Below are 21,505 nucleotides of genomic sequence, written 5' to 3'. Positions count from 1 at the left end.
GATACTAACGAGTATGATGATACTGGTATCGTTCTGGCCCTAGTGGTCAGTGCAGTGTGAGTGGAGTGTGTGATTTGGGAGCTTCTTCTGAGAAGTCTCTGCTGTGTAGTGTGGTCCTGTCTATGCCTGTGAAAGATTACTGCCTGCTAGGTCAGCTCATCTGGGCCCCCTCCGCCAAACGGGAGAGGGAGGGAGACATAAACCTGAACCTGAGCCAGGCTACTGTGTGTCTTTCTCTGTCTCTCTCTCTCTTTCTCTCTCTGGTCTCTCTCTCCCTCTCTTTCTCTCTCTTTGGAGAGAAATTTCACACATTGAAAGCAATGTTGTTTTGTTTGGGTGAAAATGCTTATTTTAATTTGACAGTCTGTTTTTCAAATGGGAAGATAAGTGGAAGAGGCACTTTCCACATTGAGTGGAATGTTATAAGGGATGGTTATAAGGGATGGTTATAAGGGATGGTTATAAGGGATGCTATAAGGGATGGTTATAAGGGATGGTTATAAGGGATGTTATAAGGGATGTTATAAGGGATGGTTATAAGGGATGATTATAAGGGATGGTTATAAGGGATCTTGTTGTTATTAAGACCCTTATTTTCAGAATGGATATAAGGGATGGTTATAAGGGATGATTATAAGGGATGTTATAAGGGATGGTTATAAGGGATGATTATAAGGGATGTTATAAGGGGTGGTTATAAGGGATGGTTATAAGGGATGTTATAAGGGATGGTTATAAGGGATGTTATAAGGGATGGTTATAAGGGATGTTATAAGGGATGGTTATAAGAGATGTTATAAGGGATGGTTATAAGGGATGTTATAAGGGATGGTTATAAGGGATGGTTATAAGGGATGTTATAAGGGATGGTTATAAGGGATGTTATAAGGGATGGTTATAAGGGATGTTATAAGGGATGGTTATAAGGGATGTTATAAGGGATGGTTATAAGGGATGTTATAAGGGATGGTTATAAGGGATGTTATAAGGGATGGTTATAAGGGATTTTATAAGGGATGGTTATAAGGGATGTTATAAGGGATGGTTATAAGGGATGTTATAAGGGATGGTTATAAGGGATGGTTATAAGGGATGTTATAAGGGATGGTTATAAGGGATGGCCATTCAACATGTAAGTTACTTGTTGCAGAGAAAAAGGAGACAGGCCATCTTTTGTCCCTCTTTTGTCAGGGAAGAATGCTTTCTAATCTGTTGCTGTAAGGACTGTGGGAACTGTGTGTAAAAGTACCACTCTCCTTCCACATCAGTCAGTGGAAACGGGTTGCCCCCTCCCTGGCTCTTATTGTGTCGGCTACTTGCCTGCCTGCCGGGTATAGTCTTGAGACAATTCAAACGTTTCCTCTCTGTAATAGCTTACTAGCTGCAGCTCTCTCTCTATTTCTGCCCTACGCCACTGCTACACCCCTCAGTCACTCCTTCTCCTTTTCCCCCTCCCGCTGAAGATGGACTGGCTGTCATTCACTCTCCTCTCATGGCCACACCCACTTCCCAGGTTGTTGTTAAAGTTAAAGTTTTAGTGTTGTTTCTATGTGTTTTTGTTGGTTACATTTTTTGACTTATATTAATAGTAGGTTTGATCTGTGCACCTCTTTGTTTGTGTGTGTGTGTCTCTGACTGTCCCCAGAAAGAGTATTGCTCCTGTTCTCTTGGCTGTGGTGGACTATGAGAGACATAAGGTCGTTAGGAACGCTTGATGCAAACCAGACACCTGTTTGCTCCTCTTCAGCGCTAGAGGAAAAGAGAGAGAGAGGGGCAGATGTGATCCTGACAGAGTAAAGCAGATGTGATATCTGTTTATGTAAATTAAGGTTTAGACGTTTCCCGTCATTTACGCAGGGGCTGTTTTCTCTTCTGTAAAAAAACTGGATCGAGAAAAGGAATGCAAATTGGCCACAGAAGAAATGGCAACTTAGCTTTCGGTTCTTCATCAGCCTCTTGCTGTTTTATTGATAGATATTTCCCCCTCTCTTTACCTACTCCTACACACTCTAACCCCATATTTGTTATTAGTAACAGCGAGTGGGGATCTGTCTATATTCAGTCAGGCCAGCATGGCTGTGGGATGATGCAATGGGATGATTTCCATGTTTTCTTCTATAATCTGCTGGTGTTGTTGTCAAGAACCAGCTGGCCAGGTTGGCTGGCTGCTTAATTGTTGTCATGACATTGTGACCTTTGGACTGCCATGTCAGAGGAGGGTCAGTCGGCCGAGGCCTCAATGTTAAATCCTTCTTAACAAACAGACATAAAGAAAGGGTTCCTGTCAGCCTACTGCACAGAATACCAGGGCAGAGTTCAGCATGGAACAACGTTGTGGAACCTACATATAAGAATATATCTCTCTGACATGTAGAATCAGGAATCACGTCCGCTTTATTCTTGCAACGTTTGTCTTGTGAACGTAGCCCTGTCAGCACAGCCCTGGCTGTGTACAACGTTGGCTTATTTCACAGCCATCTCCTCATTTCAGCTTGAAATAGTATATGGAGGGATGCCTGAGTTCCTCCTCCTACAGTTTCTGTTGTTTCCTCTACAGTGTTTCAACGATAAGACATGTCAGTGTCTAAACACACACTTTTTTTTCTGGAAACCCACTCTTCTCAGCACACAGCTTAGGTTTTTTCTGGAAACCCACTCTTCTCAGCGCACAGCTTAGGTTTTTTCTGGAAACCCACTCTTCTCAGCTTAGGTTTTTCTGGCAAACCCCACTCTTCTCAGCGCACAGCTTAGGTTTTTTGGAAACTGCGCAAACCCACTCTTCTCAGCGCACAGCTTAGGTTTTTTCTGGAAACCCACTCTTCTCAGCGCACAGCTTAGGTTTTTTCTGGAAACCCACTCTTCTCAGCGCACAGCTTAGGTTTTTTTTGGCTGAATCTGAGATAGGTTTAGAAGCTGGCTCACAGTGTCCAGAGGGGCTAAGGAAAGGCATCTGAAAGAGGGGTAAAGGGGAGGTGAGGAATGGGGGAAGTTTTGTAGTAGATGGGAGGAGGGAGACTAGTGATATGAAGAACAAGGTCAAGCTCTCTCCAGGGTGGACGGACAGCTTTTTTCTTTTAGCATTGGGTAACCAAGTTAAAATGGCAGGCCTTTTTAGGTTTTTCTGGCGGCTGTTTACAAGTGCACCTGTGAAATGTAGCCGGCCCTCTACTTAAAGCCCTGAAAAATATATGAGCCCAGATCCTCTTAAACAAGCTGTTCAGCACTCACTGCTCTGCTTTGCCAAGGGCAAAAGGGTTTATTTTACTGTTGCTATGGGGGGGAGGGGGAATCACAGTTTAGGGGCAGAGAGATGCAATCATCGATGTATATTTATGTCTGTGTAGACTTTCTCCTCACCTAACTAAACTAATCTGTCTCCACAATGTAGGCATAACACATTTTCATTTACCTGAAGTTTATAGCTGCACAGTTGGTAGCTAGCTCAGAACTGAGTCTCGTCACAATAAGGAACAACATCTTGTCAAATAACATACAGGGGATCATGTCTCGTGGTCATGTGTGGTGTTTATTTCTCTGTGCTGCACGGTGCTGCACACAGGGACAGAGGTTTGCTGGAGACATGTTTGAAAGGAGCTTAAGTGCTCTAAGATGTCTAAGATGTCTCACAGTGGCTGTTAGTGAGATTAGCAGAGCATCCAGGCCACAGCCGCTCATGATCCAGAAACAAACCCCACTATCAAAGTCGGGTAGTAAAGACACCGCTAGCCTGCTCTGTTTGTGTGATGTTGCCAAATCCTATGGTCACTGTCAAGACAACACAAACATGTCCGGGACCAGGATAGGGAAACTGTGCTATCTTGTGTGGTATTCTATGCAGCATCAAGCAGGTGCCATTGTTCTCTAAGTCATCACGTGTCAATGACCATAGGAGTTGAACAGACAGAGGAAACCAATCAGAGACTAGGCTAAGACAGTGCACCTGGAGCTTCTATCTACCTATCTACCTATCTATAGACACACCTACTCATTCCAGGGTTTTTCTTTATTTGTACTATTTTCTACATTGTAGAGTAATAGTGAAGACATCAAAACTATGAAATGACACATGGAATCATGTAGTAACCAAAAAGTGTTAAACAAATCAAAATATATTTTATATTTGAGATTCTTCAAAGTAGCCACCCTTTGCCTTGATGAAATCTTTGCACACGCTTGACATTCTCTCAACCAGCTTCATGAGGTAGTCACCTGGAATGCATTTCAATTAACAGGTGTGCCTTGTTAAAAGTTAATTTGTAGAATTTCTTTCCTTCTTAATGCATTTGAGCCAATCAATTGTGTTGTGACAAGGTAGGGTTGGTATACAGAAGATATCCCTATTTGGTAAAATACCAAGTTCATATTATGGGAAGAACAGCTCAAATAAGCAATGAGAAATGACAGTCCATCATTACTTTAAGACATGAAGGTCAGCCAATCTGGAACATTTCAAGGACTTTGAAAGTTTCTTCAAGTGCAGTGGCAAAAACCATCAAGCGCTATGATGAAACTGGCTCTCATGAGGACCGCCACAGGAAAGGAAGACCCAGAGTTACCTCTGCTGCAGAGGAAAAGTTAATTAGAGTTAACTGCACCTCAGATTGCAGCCCAAATATATGATTCACAGAGTTCAAGTAACTGACTCATCTCTACATTAACTGTTCAGAAGAGACTGCGTGAATCAGGCGTTCATGATCGAATTGCTGCGAAGAAACCACTACAAAAGGACACCAATAAGAAGAAGAGACTTGCTTGGGCCAAGAAACACAAGCAACAGACATTACACTTATGGAAATCTGTCCTTTGGTCTGATGAGTCCAAATCTCCAGGCTGTGTAAGGGCTATTTAACCAAGAAGCATAGTGATGGAGTGCTGCATCAGATGACCTTGCCTCCACAATCACCCGACCTCAACCCAATTGAGATGGTTTGGGAGGAGTTAGACCGCAGAGTGAAGAAAAAGGAGCCAACAAGTGCTCAGCATATGCATTCCTCGTGAAGCTGGTTGAGAGAATGCCAAGAGTGTGCAAAGCTGACATCAAGGCAAAGAGTGGCTACTTTGAAGAATCTCAAATATAACATAGATTTTTGATTTGTTTAATGCTTTTTTGGTTATTACATGATTCCATATGTGTTATTTCATAGTTTTGATGTTTTCACTATTATTCAACATTGTAGAAAATAGTAAAAATAAAGAAAAACCCTTGAATGAGTAGCTGTGTCCAAACTTTTGACTGGTACTGTATCTAGCCAGCCTGCAGCAGCGCTTTCACTTGACCCGTCTAACTGGGTACAGACACACTTCAGGCATGAATGGAAACTTGTGGTGAAATGTAGCTGCTCTGTCGGTTTTCTGTGTGCTGCAGAGAATGACTTGCTTTGTGTAAAAAAAAGAAAAGGTTTTGTCATGAAGAAAAACAAAAAATCACACCGAATACAAACATACACATACAGTTGAAGTCGGAAGTTTGCACACACCTTAGCCAAATACATTTAAACTCAGATTTTCACAATTCCTGACATTTAATCCAAGTAAAAAGTCTTAGGTCAGTTAGGATCACCATTTTATTTTAAGAATGTGAAATGTCAGAATAATAGTAGAGATAATAATTTATTTCAGCTTTTATTTCTTTCATCACATTCCCAGTGGGTCAGAAGTTTACGTACACTCAATTAGTATTTGGTAGCATTGCCTTTAAATTGTTTAACTTGGGTCAAACATTTCGGGTAGCCTTCCACAAGCTTCCCACAATAAATTGGGTGAATTTTGGCCCATTCCTCCTGACAGAGCTGGTGTAACTGAGTCAGGTTTGTAGGCCTCCTTGCTCGCACACCCCTTTTCAGTTCTGCCCACAAATTTTCTATAGTATAGAGGTAAGGGCTTTGTGATGGCCACTCCAATATATTGACTTTGTTGTCCTTAAGCCATTTTGCCACAACTTTGGAAGTATGCTTGAGGTCATTGTCCATTAAGAAGACCCATTTGAACTAAGCTTTAAGTGTCTTGAGATGTTGCTTCAATATATCCACATAATTTTCCTACCTCATGATGCCATCTGTTTTGTGAAGTTCCCCAGTCCCTCCTTCAGCAAAGCAACCCCACAACACGATGCTGCCACCCCCGCTCTTCACTGTTGGGATGGTGTTCTTCGGCTTGCAAGCCTCCCCCTTTTTCCTTCAAACATAACGATGGTCATTATGGCCAAACAGTTCTGTTTTTGTTTCATCAGACCAAAAAGTACGATCTTTGTCCCTATGTTCAGTTGCAAATCGTAGTCTGGCTTTTTTATGGTGGTTTTGGAGCAGTGGCATCTTCCTTGCTGAGCGGCCTTTCAGGTTATGTCGATATAGGACTCGTCTTACTGTGGATATAGATACTTTTGTACCTGTTTCCTCCAGCATCTTCACAAGGTCCTTTGCTGTTGTTCTGAGATTGATTTGCACTTTTTGAACCAAAGTACGTTCATCTCTAGGAGACAGAACACGTCTCCTTCCTGAACGGTATGATGGCTGCGTGGTCCCATGGTGTTTATACTTGTATACTATTGTTTGTACAGTTGAAAGTGGTACCTTGGCATTTGGAAATTTGCTCCCAAGGATGAACCAGACTTGTAGAGGTCTACAACTTTTTTCCTAGGTCTTGGCTGATTTCTTTTGATTTTCACATGATGTCAAGCAAAGATGCACAGAGTTTGAAGGTTGGCCCTGAAATACATCCACAGGTACACCTCCAATTGACTCAAATGATGTCATTCAGCCGATCAGAAGCTCATTTTCTGGCATTTTCCAAGCTGTTTAAAGGCACAGTCAACTTAATGTATATAAACTTCTGACCCACTGGAATTGTGATACAGTGAATTGTATTTGAAATAATCTGTCTGTAAACAATTGTTGGAAAAATTAATTGTGTCATGCAGGGTAGCCTAGTGGTTAGAGTGTTGGACTAGTAACCAGAAGGTTGCAAGTTCAAACCCCTGAGCTGACAAGGTACAAATCTGTCATTCTGCCCCTGAACAGGCAGTTAACCCACTGTTCCTAGGCTGTCATTGAAAATAAGAATTTGTTCTTAACTGACTTGCCTAGTTAAATAAAAATAAAAGATGTCCTAACCGACTTGCCAAAACTGTAGTTTTTAACAGGAAATTTGTGGAGAGGTTCAAAAGTGAGTTTGTAAACTTCTGACTTCAACTGTACGTGCAAAAACAGCATTATTGTTTGCCACATGGGCTGAAACTGCACCATTTTGTTTCTCTCCGTAGCTCACACACTTTCAATATTTAAAATGAAATCATTCGATTTTTCCATTGGGTTGATGATGGGGCTTGATAATTGATTGTTTTTTCAAGATGAGTGATGAGAAGAGAATCGTCGAATCCCCCGGGTATCTCACTCCACCCCCATATGCCATGTGTTGAAATATGCAGACAGGTGGATTCAAAGTACATTTACATTGTAATACTTCTGACAGCCATCTTTCTAGCTCTGCCCACAACTTCCGGACTTGATAGCATTCCCAGAATACATGGATTATTGAGTCTTTTTTGTTTTACACTAAAGACATGACTCTGCCGTTGTGCTGTTGAATTTGTGCATTTTGTCTCATGTTTCATACTTTAGCTTGTACTGGATTAAGTGTACATTTTCGTTAATTGTAATTTCGTTAGTTATGCCCCAACTATCCCTACATCTTGTGTCTCTAACCCTGTCTCTCTCTCTCTCTCTCTGTTTATCTAACTGAGGATATACAGACTTGCATTGTGTTTTCTTTGCGTGAAAATACTTTCCCGGTTATAGTTTGTCTTTTCTCCCTGCATGCTTACGGTCAATATATGATTTTCAGATGTCAGTAAAATATATGACTGACTATTTTGTTTCAAATCTATATTATGAGATGCCAGGTACAATATGCTGCCCACTTGAAATAGTAGGCTTGTGATTTAGTATTATATAATATAATTATAATAATATAATATATAATAATTATATAATAATTGTATTTTCAGTGCAGTGTACATAGTGTAACTGCAAGACATAGCTCACATCAACTTCCCTCCCTTTGCCTGTCTGGTCTTTTGATCCCCTTCACCTCTGCTAGGCATCTACTTTACACTTCTGTCTGCTGTTTTGGCACAGTCAGGATTCAGGAACTGTCTCGTGTTGTTAGTGTAACATTAGCATTTCTTGGAAACCACTAAGTCTTGCCCGACTGAGTAAAACTGAGAAGATGGAGAGAAACGTGTGTGTGCATTAGGCCAATAAGTTAATTAATCATACATTAAAGCCAATACAGGCGGGTTAAATTATTCAAATTCTTGGTAGTTTGTTCAACAGAAAAGTGAAACAGAGGAAATTGTAGCCAGTGTAGCTACATAAATTGTTTTATGCAGCTGAGCTGATTCGCAAATTTGTTTAAAAAAAAAGACTAACCCTGTCTTTCTCCGTCTGTCTATCTAGCTGAGGAGGACGGTGTGTGGGAGAGCGGCCTGTCCTATGAGTGCAGGACGCTCCTGTTCAAAGCCATCCACAACCTGCTGGAGCGCTGTCTCATGAACCGCAGCTTCGTACGCATCGGCAAGTGGTTCGTCAAGCCCTACGAGAAGGATGAGAAGCCCATTAATAAGAGGTAAGATGCTCCTACTCACTCCTCCAGTTCTCTCCTTCCTTCCCCTCTCCCAGTGTCAACAGTCCTCCAGTTCTCTCCTTCTTCCTTCCCCTCTCCCAGTGTTGACAGTCCTCCAGTTCTCTCCTTCTTCCTTCCCCTCTCCCAGTGTCGACAGTCCTCCAGTTCTCTCCTTCTTCCTTCCCCTCTCCCAGTGTCGACAGTCCTCCAGTTCTCTCCTTCTTCCTTCCCCTCTCCCAGTGTCGACAGTCCTCCAGTTCTATCCTTCTTCCTTCCCCTCTCCCAGTGTCGACAGTCCTCCAGTTCTCTCCTTCTTCCTTCCCCTCTCCCAGTGTCGACAGTCCTCCAGTTCTCTCCTTCTTCCTTCCCCTCTCCCAGTGTCGACAGTCCTCCAGTTCTCTCCTTCTTCCTTCCCCTCTCCCAGTGTCGACAGTCCTCCAGTTCTCTCCTTCTTCCTTCCCCTCTCCCAGTGTCGACAGTCCTCCAGTTCTCTCCTTCTTCCTTCCCCTCTCCCAGTGTCGACAGTCCTCCAGTTCTCTCCTTCTTCCTTCCCCTCTCCCAGTGTCAACAGTCCTCCAGTTCTCTCCTTCTTCCTTCCCCTCTCCCAGTGTCGACAGTCCTCCAGTTCTATCCTTCTTCCTTCCCCTCTCCCAGTGTCGACAGTCCTCCAGTTCTATCCTTCTTCCTTCCCCTCTCCCAGTGTCAACAGTCCTCCAGTTCTCTCCTTCTTCCTTCCCCTCTCCCAGTGTCGACAGTCCTCCAGTTCTCTCCTTCTTCCTTCCCCTCTCCCAGTGTCGACAGTCCTCCAGTTCTCTCCTTCTTCCTTCCCCTCTCCCACTGGTGTTGTAGTAGCTCACTGAAGGATAGAATAAAGATCGATTGAATACATCTATTAATAGTTCAAGAACGTCTGATTTGTGCTTCATTTACACTTGGGTGCTGTGCTCTTTTAATCAATCAGATAAGTACCCCTCTCTTATTACTCCCTTTCCAGGTAGATTTAGTCCTGAGCCCAATGCCCACTCTGTCCCCATAGAGAAGTGTGTTTTCTGCGTTGGTTAAATAAAGTTGTGAAGGTTTTGAATTGGAGAGCAGGGCTACAGACCCGTTCTTTCTACCCTGTTGGCTGTACTTCCTGGAAGTGTGTTGCCGAGCCGCAGCAGTGACTGAGCCGTCCCCTCTATCTGGTGGGGAGGATTTGTCTCTGTCAGTGTCTGGCCTCTGATAAGCGAAGGAGGCACACAGCTGCTGAGGAGTAAACAACCAAGGTGGTGACACTTGGTGCTCCTTGCTACCCTAGGCAAAATATCTTGTAGGATTAGTGATTTTTTCAATAGAATCCTATAGGATTCTCACAATCCTATAGGATTTTGTAACACCTCTATCAGAATCCTATTGGACTACTTTTTTCCTATTGGAAATAAAAAGTGATCCTATAGGATTCTTGTAGTCCTATAGGATATTGTGTCACCTGTATCACCTATTGGAATCCTATTAGACTACTTGGATAAATAATGCCACTTGAATAATGTTTACATATCTTACATTACTCATATCCCATGTATATACTATATTTTATACCATCTATTGCACCTTGCCTATGCCGCTCGGCCATCGCTCATCCATATAGTTACATGTGAATATTCTCATTCACCCCTTTAGATTTGTGTGTATTAGGTAGTTGTTGTGTAATTGTTAGATTACTTGTTATATTACTGCACTGTCAGAACTAGAAGCACAAGCATTTAGCTACAATCGCATTAACATCTGCTAACCATGTGTATGTGACAAAAAAAAATTGATTTAATTTGACTACTTTTTTCCTATTAGGAATTTAAAGTAATCCTATTGGACCCTTAAGACTGACTGATGAGGTTACCGCTAGCACAGGCTTGCAGTGTTAATTAACTACTAAGTTCAGTTCGCTGCCTGTGGTTGTGAATAGAATCTCTTTAGAACATTATTATTCTAATTGTTTTATCCTTCACTGTGCGTGAATGCAATAACTGTGAGTACAGTATTTGTTTCCTTGTGTTTCCTGATGAAGTTGTCAATGTTGTAGTCATATTTTTGTCATTGTGCAGGATTTTATGCACTCGTTTTTAATTTTTTAATTTTTTTTAAATTTTTTACAATATATCTATTGGATGCACTCTAGCTAAGAAACTACTGTTAGCCACATTTTGCCTGTCAGCTGACTAGCTAATTTGTAGCCATTTGTATCTCATTTTTTAGTCACTGTATTGTTATAGAAGATGAGAAACGTTTATCTTGTTTGTTTTTGCTAAATATACTGTATGTGCCTTATTGTAGGCAAGTCAAAACATTTTCTTTTCTTTTTTGGTTGATCATCAAAATAAATCAATCACATCATGTTTTTGGACTCATTCAGCAGGTCTTACCCAATTAAGTAGAATACAAATGGAAATGAATGTGGAAAATTCAATTTATATATCTAAAACATAAGTAGAAAATTATGCTGTTTACTGCTTCCCGTTGACAATACATTTTGATAAACACCCCAATGTCAAAACACAGTTTTGAAGTTTCCAAATCAATAAACAGTTTGTGATATATTGAAAACATAAACATAAAATGTACTACCTACACATACATGTGCTAAACTAGTAATCATATTACTTGTATTTGTTTTAAACAAGCACCTTATGAACTGCATATGCACCATTTACCTCTATATCTACCATAAACCCTGTTGTTTTGACAAATAGCAATTAATCACTCATATTGGGCTCCAGAGTGGCGCAGCGGTCTAAGGCACTGCATATCACTGCTAGAGGCGTCACTACAGACCCTGGTTAAATTCCAGGCTGTATTACAACTGGCCGTGATTGGGAGTCCCATAGGGCGGTGCACAATTGGCCCAGCATCGTCTGGGTTAGGGTTTGACCAGGGGTAGGCCGTCATTGTAAATAAGAATTTGTTCTTAACTGGACTAGTCTAGTTAAATAAATAATTCAATATATAAATATTGGTAAGGGGGGGGAAGTCAGGTTGTAGGCACAGCTGAAACTAACACAACTCAAAACCACATGGAAACTGGAAATATCTGCTGAAGACAACAAGCTACATTTTGGAATGATTCATTTTGATTTGGGGGTCGCCGAAATAGAAACCCTTTTTTGTCAATCACTCATATTGATATCACGTTGAAATCTATAGAATGAGAGGGGGAGCCGGGTTACAAGTCCTGTTCAAACTGACCTTACTGAAAAAAAACACAGAATGTTGGAATAATATATACAGTACCAGTCAAAAGTTTGCAAACAAGGGTTTTTCTTTATTTTTTACTATTTTCAACATTGTAGAATAATAGTGAAGACATCAACACAATGAAATAACATATGGAATCATGTAGTTATCAAAAAAGTGTTAAACAAATGTAAATATTTAATATTTGAGATTCTTCAAAGTAGCCACCTGTTGCCTTGATGACAGCTTTGCACACTCTTGGCGTTCTCTCAACCAGCTTCCCCTGGAATGATTTTCCAACACTCTTGAAGGAGTTCACACAACACATATGCTCCGCACTTGTTGGCTGCTTTTTCCTTCACTCTGCGGTCCATCTCATTGCAAACCATCTCAATTGGGTTGAAGTCGGGTGATTGTGGAAGCCAGGTCATCTGATGCAGCACTCCATCACTCTGCTTCTTGGTCAAATAGCCCTTACACAGCCTGGAGGTGTGGTGGGTCATTGTCCTGTTGAAAAACAAATGATAGTCCCACTAAGCGCAAATCAAAACAAAATTTCTAATTTGGACTCATCAGACCAAAGGATAGATTTCCACCAGTCTAAAGTTCATTGCTCGTGTTTCTTGGCCCCAGCAAGTCTCTTCTTCTTATTGGTGTGTCCTTTAGTAGTGGTATCTTTGCAGGAATTTGACCATGAAAGCCTAATTCACGCAGTCTCCTCTGGACAGTTGATGTTGAGATGTGTCTGTTACTTGAACTCTGTGAAGCATTTATTTGGGCTGCAGTCTGAGATTCAGTTAACTCTAATGAACTTATCCTCTGCAGCAGAGGTAACTCTGGGTCTTCCTTTCCTGTGGCGGTCCTCATGAGAGCCAGTTTCATCATAGCGCTTGATGGTTATTGCCACTGCACTTGAAGAAACTTTCAAAGTCCTTAAAATGTTCCAGATTGACCGACCTTTGTATCTCAAAGTAATGATGGACTGTTGTTTCTCTTTGCTTATTTGAGCTGTTCTTCCCATAATATGGACTTGGTCTTTTACCAAATAGGGATATCTTCTGTATACCAACCCTACCCTGTCACAACACAACTGATTGGCTCAAACGCATTAAGAAGGAAAGAAGGAAAGAAATTCCACAAATTAACTTTTAACAAGGCACACCTGTTAATTGAAATGCATTCAATTCAATAACCTCATGAAGCTGGTTGAGAGAATGTCAAGCGTGTGCAAAGATTTCATCAAGGCAAAGGGTGGCTACTTTGAAGAATCTCAAATATTGAATATATTGTCATTTGTTTTAACATTTGTTTTGGTTACTATATGATTCCATGTGTTATTTCATAGTTTTGATGTCTTCACTATTATTCTACAGTGTAGAAAATAGTAAAATGAAGAAAAATCCTTGAATAAGTAGGTGTCCAAACTTTTGACTGGTACTCTATATCACTGGTTAGAGGACAACTTGTAGAATAATCTTGGATTGTTGCATTTTGTTTCAAGTGGGTTGCCGACGCAGAAAGTTAAACACAACACTACTTTGTTAATCACTCATGTCGGTCTCAATTTGAAATCAATAGAGCGGTGGCCAATGTTTGTGTAGCTCTGTTTTAACTAACACTATTCAAAGGCCACAGTGAAATTGAAAATAATTCATGCATCACTGGTTAGAAGAGAATTTGCTGAAGACAGTCATCTGAATTCTACAATGTTGGATGGAAGTTTTGTGAGGCTGTTGAAACAGGGAGGAAAACAAATCAGTTGCTTTGTTGTTTAATTTCAACAAATCAAGACCAGCTATAGGATATCAACAGGGACAAGTGTTGGCTGTTATTTGAGCGACTTTTATACAGAAAGGACCCCGAATTTTCCCTGCCATTTGAGTTTGAAAGTGATAGAATTCTGAAGTCCTAAAACCGCTGATGCGTATGACAAATCCATTAATATTGATCGGTTTAAAGCATTCGATTGTGTCTACAGACCCCAAACCAATCCAGATATAGCATGCATCGGTCAGAAAATGGACTAAAAATACCTGATTGTTTATGACAACTGATGCTTCCTCTCCGTCTGTCCCGAACTGCATGTAACTGTGTTGACAGTCAATGATCTGCAAGTCATTTTGCATGCGGAGCCAACCCCGGGCAATATCAGTAGCCTAGTGAAACTGTGCACTGTACCCAGCATCGATATTCAGGTAGGCGGCCTGAATATCGCTTATGTATTTCTGAGTCGAAGCGTGTGCAGATTAAATAACAACCTAATGAGAGAAATGGCAGTCAGTGTGTTGTGGTGAGCAGCCCAGAGCAGGGATTGAAAGGCAAATGAGGAATGATTGATAAGAGACCCTAACTAACTAGCTAGGGGAGACAGAAGCTCTGTTCCGGCTCAACGTGGTGTCACAGTGGAGTCATCCCATGGCATTGTGTGTTTTTGTTTTTGTACTAGCTAAATGTCTCACATGTTGTTGCCAGAAACCCCAGGACAGCAGTCAGGTGGCTAGCTGGCTGGTTGGGGGGCCTACTGGCTAGCTGGCTGGTTAGGGCCACAGGATGGTGGTGGTTGGTTCTATGGTTAGTTGTTTCACACCCATTCAGTGCTACTGTGGTAACATCCATAGTTTATTATCTGAAGGTTGGTTCTATGGTTAGTTGTTTCACACCCATTCAGTGCTACTGTGGTAACATCCATAGTTTATTATCTGATGGTTGGTTCTATGGTTAGTTGTTTCACACCCATTCAGTGCTACTGTGGTAACATCCATAGTTTATTATCTGATGGTTGGTTCTATGGTTAGTTGTTTCACACCCATTCAGTGCTACTGTGGTAACATCCATAGTTTATTATCTGGTGGTTGTTTTGATTTTCATTTGATGGCTGTTGATGATCACATCAGAGGTTCCATCCCAGACAGTATTTTTAAAGCCCCTGAAAAATCCCCTTTCTTACCAAAAAGCACAACGTTTTAACTGCTTGTATGGGAACACAATGGCTTAATTTCATATAACTAATAATCATACTAATACCCTTAGTCTAGTGTGGTGGCCACACGGCAGCCCTGCTCTCTCTCTCTCTATTTCTGCAGGCTGAGAAGACCCAGGCCCCAGTCGAGGAAAAGGAACAATGAGGTTTCCTCAGTCAGCCCTGGAATTCACAGCCAGCCAAGCCAAGCCCTCTCTCTCTCCAGTCTCCACTCCCTGTGCTACACAGAGACGGGGACAGGGTATAAATAGATCTACAGCTACCAAGAAAGAAACCAGCCATGTTCTCCTTAGGATGTTGTTGTTGTTCTTCACTCAGGACTTTGTTCCTCTTCCGGCCAGGCCGCCGCGGAGGCCGGGGTTGTATTCATTAGACACCAAACGGAATAAACAGAACGGGAACAGGGAGGGACTACCTTGACTTGTCCAATAAGAATCGCTTGTTTTCGCTTTCCATTTGAAAATGATTCAATAGCAGGTTAGCGTTTTTTTGTCATGAATCTTGTTCTGGAGGCAGCTCTGCAGAGAGGTCACTAGCTGGCACAGCCACAGTCATGAAATCAGATTTTAACCTTAACCTTAACCACACTGCTAACCATAATGCCATCGCTGCAACTCCCCAACAGGCTTGGGTGAGGCGAAGTTCGAGTCATGCGTCCTCCGAAACATCACCCACCAAACCACCCTTCTTAATTAACCTCTTGATTCTAGCCATCCCGGATCCGGGATCGTGAATACAGCCTCAAGCTCATTACCATAACGCAATGTTAACTATTCATGAAAATCGCAAATGAAATGAAATAAATATGCTAGCTCTCAAGCTTAGCCTTTTGTTAACAACACTGTCATCTCAGATTTTCAAAATATGCTTTTCAACCATAGCAAAACAAGCATTTGTGTAAGATTATTGAAAGCTAGCATAGCTTTTAGCGTAGCATTCAGCATGCAACATTTTCACAAAAAACAGAAAAGCATTCAAAGAAAATCATTTACCTTTGAAGAACTTCAGATGTTTTCAATGAGGAGACTCTCAGTTAGATAGCAAATGCTCAGTTTTTCCTGAAAGATTATTTGTTTAGGAGAAATCGCTCCGTTTGGTGCGTCACGTTTAGCTACGAAAAAAACCTGTATCCAGGAGTGTAATTATCCCCGCAGCTCATTAGCATAACACAACGTTAACTATTCATGAAAATCGCAAATGAAATGAAATTAATATGCTAGCTCTCAAGCTTAGCCTTTTGTTAACAACACTGTCATCTTAGATTGTCAAAATATGCTTCTCAACCATAGCAAAACAAGCATTTGTGTAACAGCTAGCGCAGCTAGCGTAGCATTTAGCGTTAGCAACAGCAGGCAACATTTTCACAAAAACCAGAAAATCATTCAAATAAAATCATTACCTTTGAAGAACTTCAGATGTTTTCAATGAGGAGACTCTCAGTTAGATAGCAAATGCTCAGTTTTTCCTGAAAGATTATTTGTTTAGGAGAAATTGCTCCGTTTGGTGCGTCACGTTTGGCTACCAAAAAAAAAAAAAAATTCAGTCTTCAAAACGCCGAACTTTTTTCCAAATTAACTCCATAATATCGACTGAAACATGGTAAACGTTGTTTAGAATCAATCCTCAAGATGTTTTTCACATATCTCTTCATGATATATCGTTCGTTGAAAGCCTCCTCTCTCCTCTCAATCACTGGATGACTGCGTGCAGCTTGTAGATTACGCACCAATTTAGACAATGGACACTGGGCGGACCCCTGGTAAATGTAGTCTCTTATGGCCAATCTTCCAATGATATGCCTACAAATACGTCACAATGCTGCAGACACCTTGGAGAAACGATAGAAAGGGCAGGCTCATTCCCGGCGCATTCACAGCCATATAAGGAGACAAGGGAAAACAGCTTCAAAAATTCTGCCCATTTCCTGGTTGAAGTTTCATCTTGGTTTCGCCTGTAGCATGAGTTCTGTGGCACTCACAGATAATATCTTTGCAGTTTTGGAAACCTTAGAGTGTTTTCTTTCCAAAGCTGCCAATTATATGCATAGTCGAGCATCTTTTCGTGACAAAATATTGCGCTTAAAACGGGCACGTTTTTTTATCCATAAATTAAAAGAGCGCCCCCTATATCCAAGAAGTTAACACCCGCCCGCTTAATCCAGAAGCCAGCCGCACCAATGTGTCGGAGGAAACACCGCTCAACTGACTACTGCTGTCAGCCTGCAGGTGCCCGGCCCGCCACAAGGAGTCGCTAGAGCACAACGAGTCAAGTAAAGCCCCCCCCGACCAAACCATCCCCTATCCCGGACGACACTGGGCCAATTGTGTGCCGCCCTATGGGACTCCCGGTCATGGCCGGTTATGACACAGCCTGGGATCGAACCCCTGCGATGCAGTGCCTTAGACCGCTGAGCCACTCGGGAGGCCCAGCGCATGGTGTTTTAATGATGTGCCCGGTCAGAACAGCTCGTCTATCTGGGGGATAATGTTCTTAAAGAGGTGGTCTTGTACAGTTTTTAACTACACTTCAAGTCGCTTATTATCTTTTCTATTTAAGAGAAAAGACTGTTGTTTGAGATGTTAGTCTGTTAGGCACACACAGTGCTTAGCTGCTGCTCAGGTTAGTGTTAAGACAGAGAGAAGGAGCTCTTTGCTTTACCTCCCCAGTGGCCAGCTCCAAGTCTCCCAGCTCTGTGGGTTTTTCACCATGGAGCCATTTAGGTTTGTCCCAGATGAGCCACCATAGAGGGCTGTTTTTCCCCCAGGGAACCTCCATCCACCAGGGTGGCGATACCTTTCATCTTGTCACACACTTTGCATCATTTCCAATCATAATATCCCACTGCCCCAGTGGGTCATAGAAGTGAGATTACTTTTCTGTTCTCCTAACAACTGGTCCAGGAATGGCTGAGTTTGTTCACTCCTAATTGAATGCAGCCTGACTGTCATAGGTGTCAACTTATCCTAGATCAGTGCAAATATTGTAGACAAGGCAGTCCGAGTGTTGTTTACCATCTCCTGTGCTCTGTGATAGTTAGGTAAGAGTGTTTATTCAGTCTTCCACTTGTGTTGAATACAAATAAACTATTTTCTCAGATGACCTGGGTAAACCTGTTAGAGTAGTAGGCCATGCCATGCTGTCGTCACGCTGACCGTGCTGCAATTTAAAGTCACACTCTCCCAGTCACTATAATTATCTAACATCTTACGCAAAGCAGGCTGCCTCAGACTGCAAAGTCACGCTTTCACTCTATGGGGACTTCCTCTTTTTCGTCTCACTGTCAGACAAGATGCTACAGCTGCAAACGTGTGGCACAGCATTTAGCCTATTGCTCGCACACACTTTCAAATGTGGTTGTGCTGCGGTCCTGTAAGTAGAGAAAAGTCAACATGTCGGCCACTGCTGTCACTAAGTTGCCTCAGCCAGGTCAGTCAGACCAATAGTAAACCCTCAGAGGAAGTGTGTGTTGCAGTGTGTTGCGTAGTGCAATTCTCAGGTCATTGATACCCACTAATCATCAGACAACTCTCAGCTCTAGAAGTCCTCCCAACTGCTGTTGCTATGTTCTCTATTTAGCCTGTCCCTCCTCAGCTCCCCCCCTGTTACGCCTGAGTGGCGTCACCTAGGACTCTCATTGGACGCCTGTGTTGCCATTCGTCTGTGTTCGTATCCCAAAACCCAAACCTCAGCTCGTTTGAAATGCTTCCATCACCTCTCTCCAGCTTTTTCACACGCTAATGCACAGTGCACCCCCCCTCTCTCTCATTCTATCTCGGCTTTGCTTCTCTCACTCTCCCACACCCTCTTTTTCTGTCTGTGTTAGTGGTTGATTTTATGTGACCTCCCACTTGAAGAATGTATACAGTAGATTCCAGCAGCTCTGGGTTGCTTTGTGTTGTCTGTCAGTTCCAGACATGAGACAGGGAGAGAGTGTGTTCCAGGACCTGTTTTGGTCTGTAAACCTGGTCTGGATTACCCGCAGGCACCTCTACTCTGCTCCTGGAATGTGTTTGAGAGAGTGAGAGCAATGCTGCACTGTCTGTTGAGGCAGGGCAGGGGGAAGCAACGGAAGCCATTTGAAAGGGAGGGAGAGTGAGAGAGTGAGGGAAGGAGAGGAAGGGAGAGAACCTCCTCGTTGTCATGGCAGCAGGGAGATGCACCCCGGGATGGGTAACGCGTGTTTCCAAGGGGAAGGAGGATGCCTGTTCTCTATTGGTCAGCTTCAAAGAGACTTGTTTATGTTTTGTTGATCCAGGACCTAATTGGTCGCATTTTCAAAGAGCTCAGAAACTCCCTTTTAAGACACGTCAACTCCTAGCCCATGTTCAATAATATTTATACAAATTGCTTGATATGTTGCTAGATTTTGCTTGATAATTCCGCTTGATCTCAGCATATCCTTTTGAACATAGTGTTCAATAAATTGACTAAATGACACATGAAGGCGTTGACATTCAGTTTATTCTGGCTTCTGTTATATTTATAGCAGATTGATGTAACAGCTCGTCTGACTGGCAATGAGTTAATGCAATGCAGTGTGTTATGCATTGGAGCATATGCCTGTGTCCCTTTCTGCGTAGCGTGTGTTAGAAGCTAGGCGACATGGACAGATATCCATATTGCGATAAATTGACCCAGCGATACATTATTTTGCCGGGAGTTGCTAGAGCTGGGTGAGTTGCTAGAGCTGGGTGAGTTGCTAGAGCTGGGTGAGTTGCTAGAGCTGGGTGAGCTGCTAGAGCTGGGTGAGTTGCTATAGCTGGGTGAGTTTCTGGAGCTGGGTGAGTTGCTAGAGCTGGGTGAGTTGCTGGAGCTGGGTGAGTTTCTGGAGCTGGGTGAGCTGCTAGAGCTGGGTGAGTTGCTGGAGCTGGGTGAGTTTCTGGAGCTGGGTGAGTTGCTAGACCTGGGTGAGCTGCTAGAGCTGGGTGAGTTTCTGGAGCTGGGTGAGTTTCTGGAGCTGGGTGAGCTGCTAGAGCTGGGTGAGCTGCTAGAGCTGGGTGAGCTGCTAGAGCTGGGTGAGTTGCTAGAGCTGGGTGAGTTGCTAGAGCTGGGTGAGCTGCTAGAGCTGGGTGAGTTGCTAGAGCTGGGTGAGCTGCTAGAGCTGGGTGAGTCGCTAGAGCTGGGTGAGCTGCTAGAGCTGGGTGAGTTGCTAGAGCTGGGTGAGTCGCTAGAGCTGGGTGAGTTGCTAGAGCTAGGTGAGCTGCTAGAGCTGGATGAGTTGCTAGAGCTGGGTGAGTCGCTAGAGCTGGGTGAGTCGCTAGAGCTGGGTGAGTCGCTAGAGCTGGGTGAGTCGCTAGAGCTGGGTGAGCTGCTAGAGCTGGATGAGTTGCTAGAGCTGGGTGAGTTGGTAGAGCTGGGTGATATGGGAAAAAAAGACATATCGTGATAAATGTTGGTATTTTGCTCAATAACAATAAATAGGCCTACACCGATATATACTGTATATATACTTTTTGAATGGACAATTACTTTGCATTAGTCATATGAACAAAAATATATAGCGGCAAGACAACTGAGATGATAGTTTGTGATTAAAACATGAAGCTATTTCATCTAACATATCCAGGGGATGTATGATTGATATTTTGATGTCCTACCTGTCAAAATAGGATCCAGAATGATCAGATATATTTTTGTCTCTTCAGAGAATTTGCCGTCATCTTTGTGCTTGTTGGACTATAGGCTACATTACTCACCACCCGAGGAAGTGGGTATTCACAACACTTAGCTAGATTGCTAACTCTAAATATGATATTGTTGCTAGATAGATTAATAAATTAGCCTACATTGCCATCAGTAAATGTAGGCTAATGTCCCAGAAAAACGTTCCATTGCTAGGCTAGTTGATGTAGGCTAATGTCCCAGAAAAACGTTCCATTGCTAAGCTAGTTGATGTAGGCTCATTCACTGCAGATGGAGAACCATACTGCAGCCTAGTCCAGTTGTAAAGTGGTGCCATGAAGTCAATATTAAGAGGTGAGAAATAAATGATATACTCACAGAAAGCTGTGACTTTCTTCTCTGTAACGAGAACAACAGTAGTTGCTTTGAAAACTGCCTTTTTCCTCGCATTGCATTTTGAACAAAGGTCACATGCTTGTTCTCAGAATGCATCCCTCTTCTGGCTGCACAGTGGGGTACGGGAGTGAGAGTGGCTCGCTCACACATCAGCAAACAGCGAAACAGGGACATGCAGATACTTTCATAGCATGAATCAACATAATGCATAGACTTACTGTTGACCAAATAATGGTTTTAGAATAATCTACAGGAACGTTGTGTAGCAAAATGAAAGAAAGTTCTTCAGTAAAAGGAAGGCAATGTCAGTGTTGGTAATTTTCGGTTTATTGTCCCAGTTTTAGCACGTGTGTTATGCCTGGGTCGTACAGTCCTCTGCTTGCTCTCCACCTCCTCCCCCCTCTCTTTCTCTTGCTCTTACTCTCTCCCCCTCCTCTCTCCCTCTTAGATGGAGGTAGGGAGGTGAGGGAGACTCCTTCTGTCCTGTGCTGTGGAGGGCGGAAGCAGGGGAGCAGCACTGCGTTAAGTAGGACAGTGCAGGATAAAGACACACACACACTGCCTCCAGTCTGGGGCTAAAGCGCTACATTTATACCCTCATCCCAACACGCATGTGCAGATACAGACACACACATATACACACACTCACAGGCAGATAAACACATGTTTACATAGATA

General features: G+C 42.6%; 1 protein-coding gene across 2 annotated transcripts in view; it reads left to right on the top strand.

Annotated features, from left to right (window-relative positions):
* med13a (mediator complex subunit 13a) overlaps positions 1-21,505 on the top strand; it is a 116,178-nt gene that overhangs the window by 22,703 nt on the left and 71,970 nt on the right. For both annotated transcript variants that reach the window (XM_042326826.1, XM_042326825.1), the window contains exon 3: positions 8,454-8,622. In XM_042326826.1, the coding sequence (XP_042182760.1) occupies positions 8,454-8,622 (169 nt within the window). The remainder of the gene's footprint in view (positions 1-8,453; positions 8,623-21,505) is intronic.

This window comes from Oncorhynchus tshawytscha, linkage group LG09, assembly GCF_018296145.1.
Source record: "Oncorhynchus tshawytscha isolate Ot180627B linkage group LG09, Otsh_v2.0, whole genome shotgun sequence".
NCBI lineage: Eukaryota > Metazoa > Chordata > Actinopteri > Salmoniformes > Salmonidae > Oncorhynchus > Oncorhynchus tshawytscha.
The sequence above is the reverse complement of the archived record's forward strand: the minus strand, read 5'-3'. Positions and strand labels throughout refer to the sequence as shown.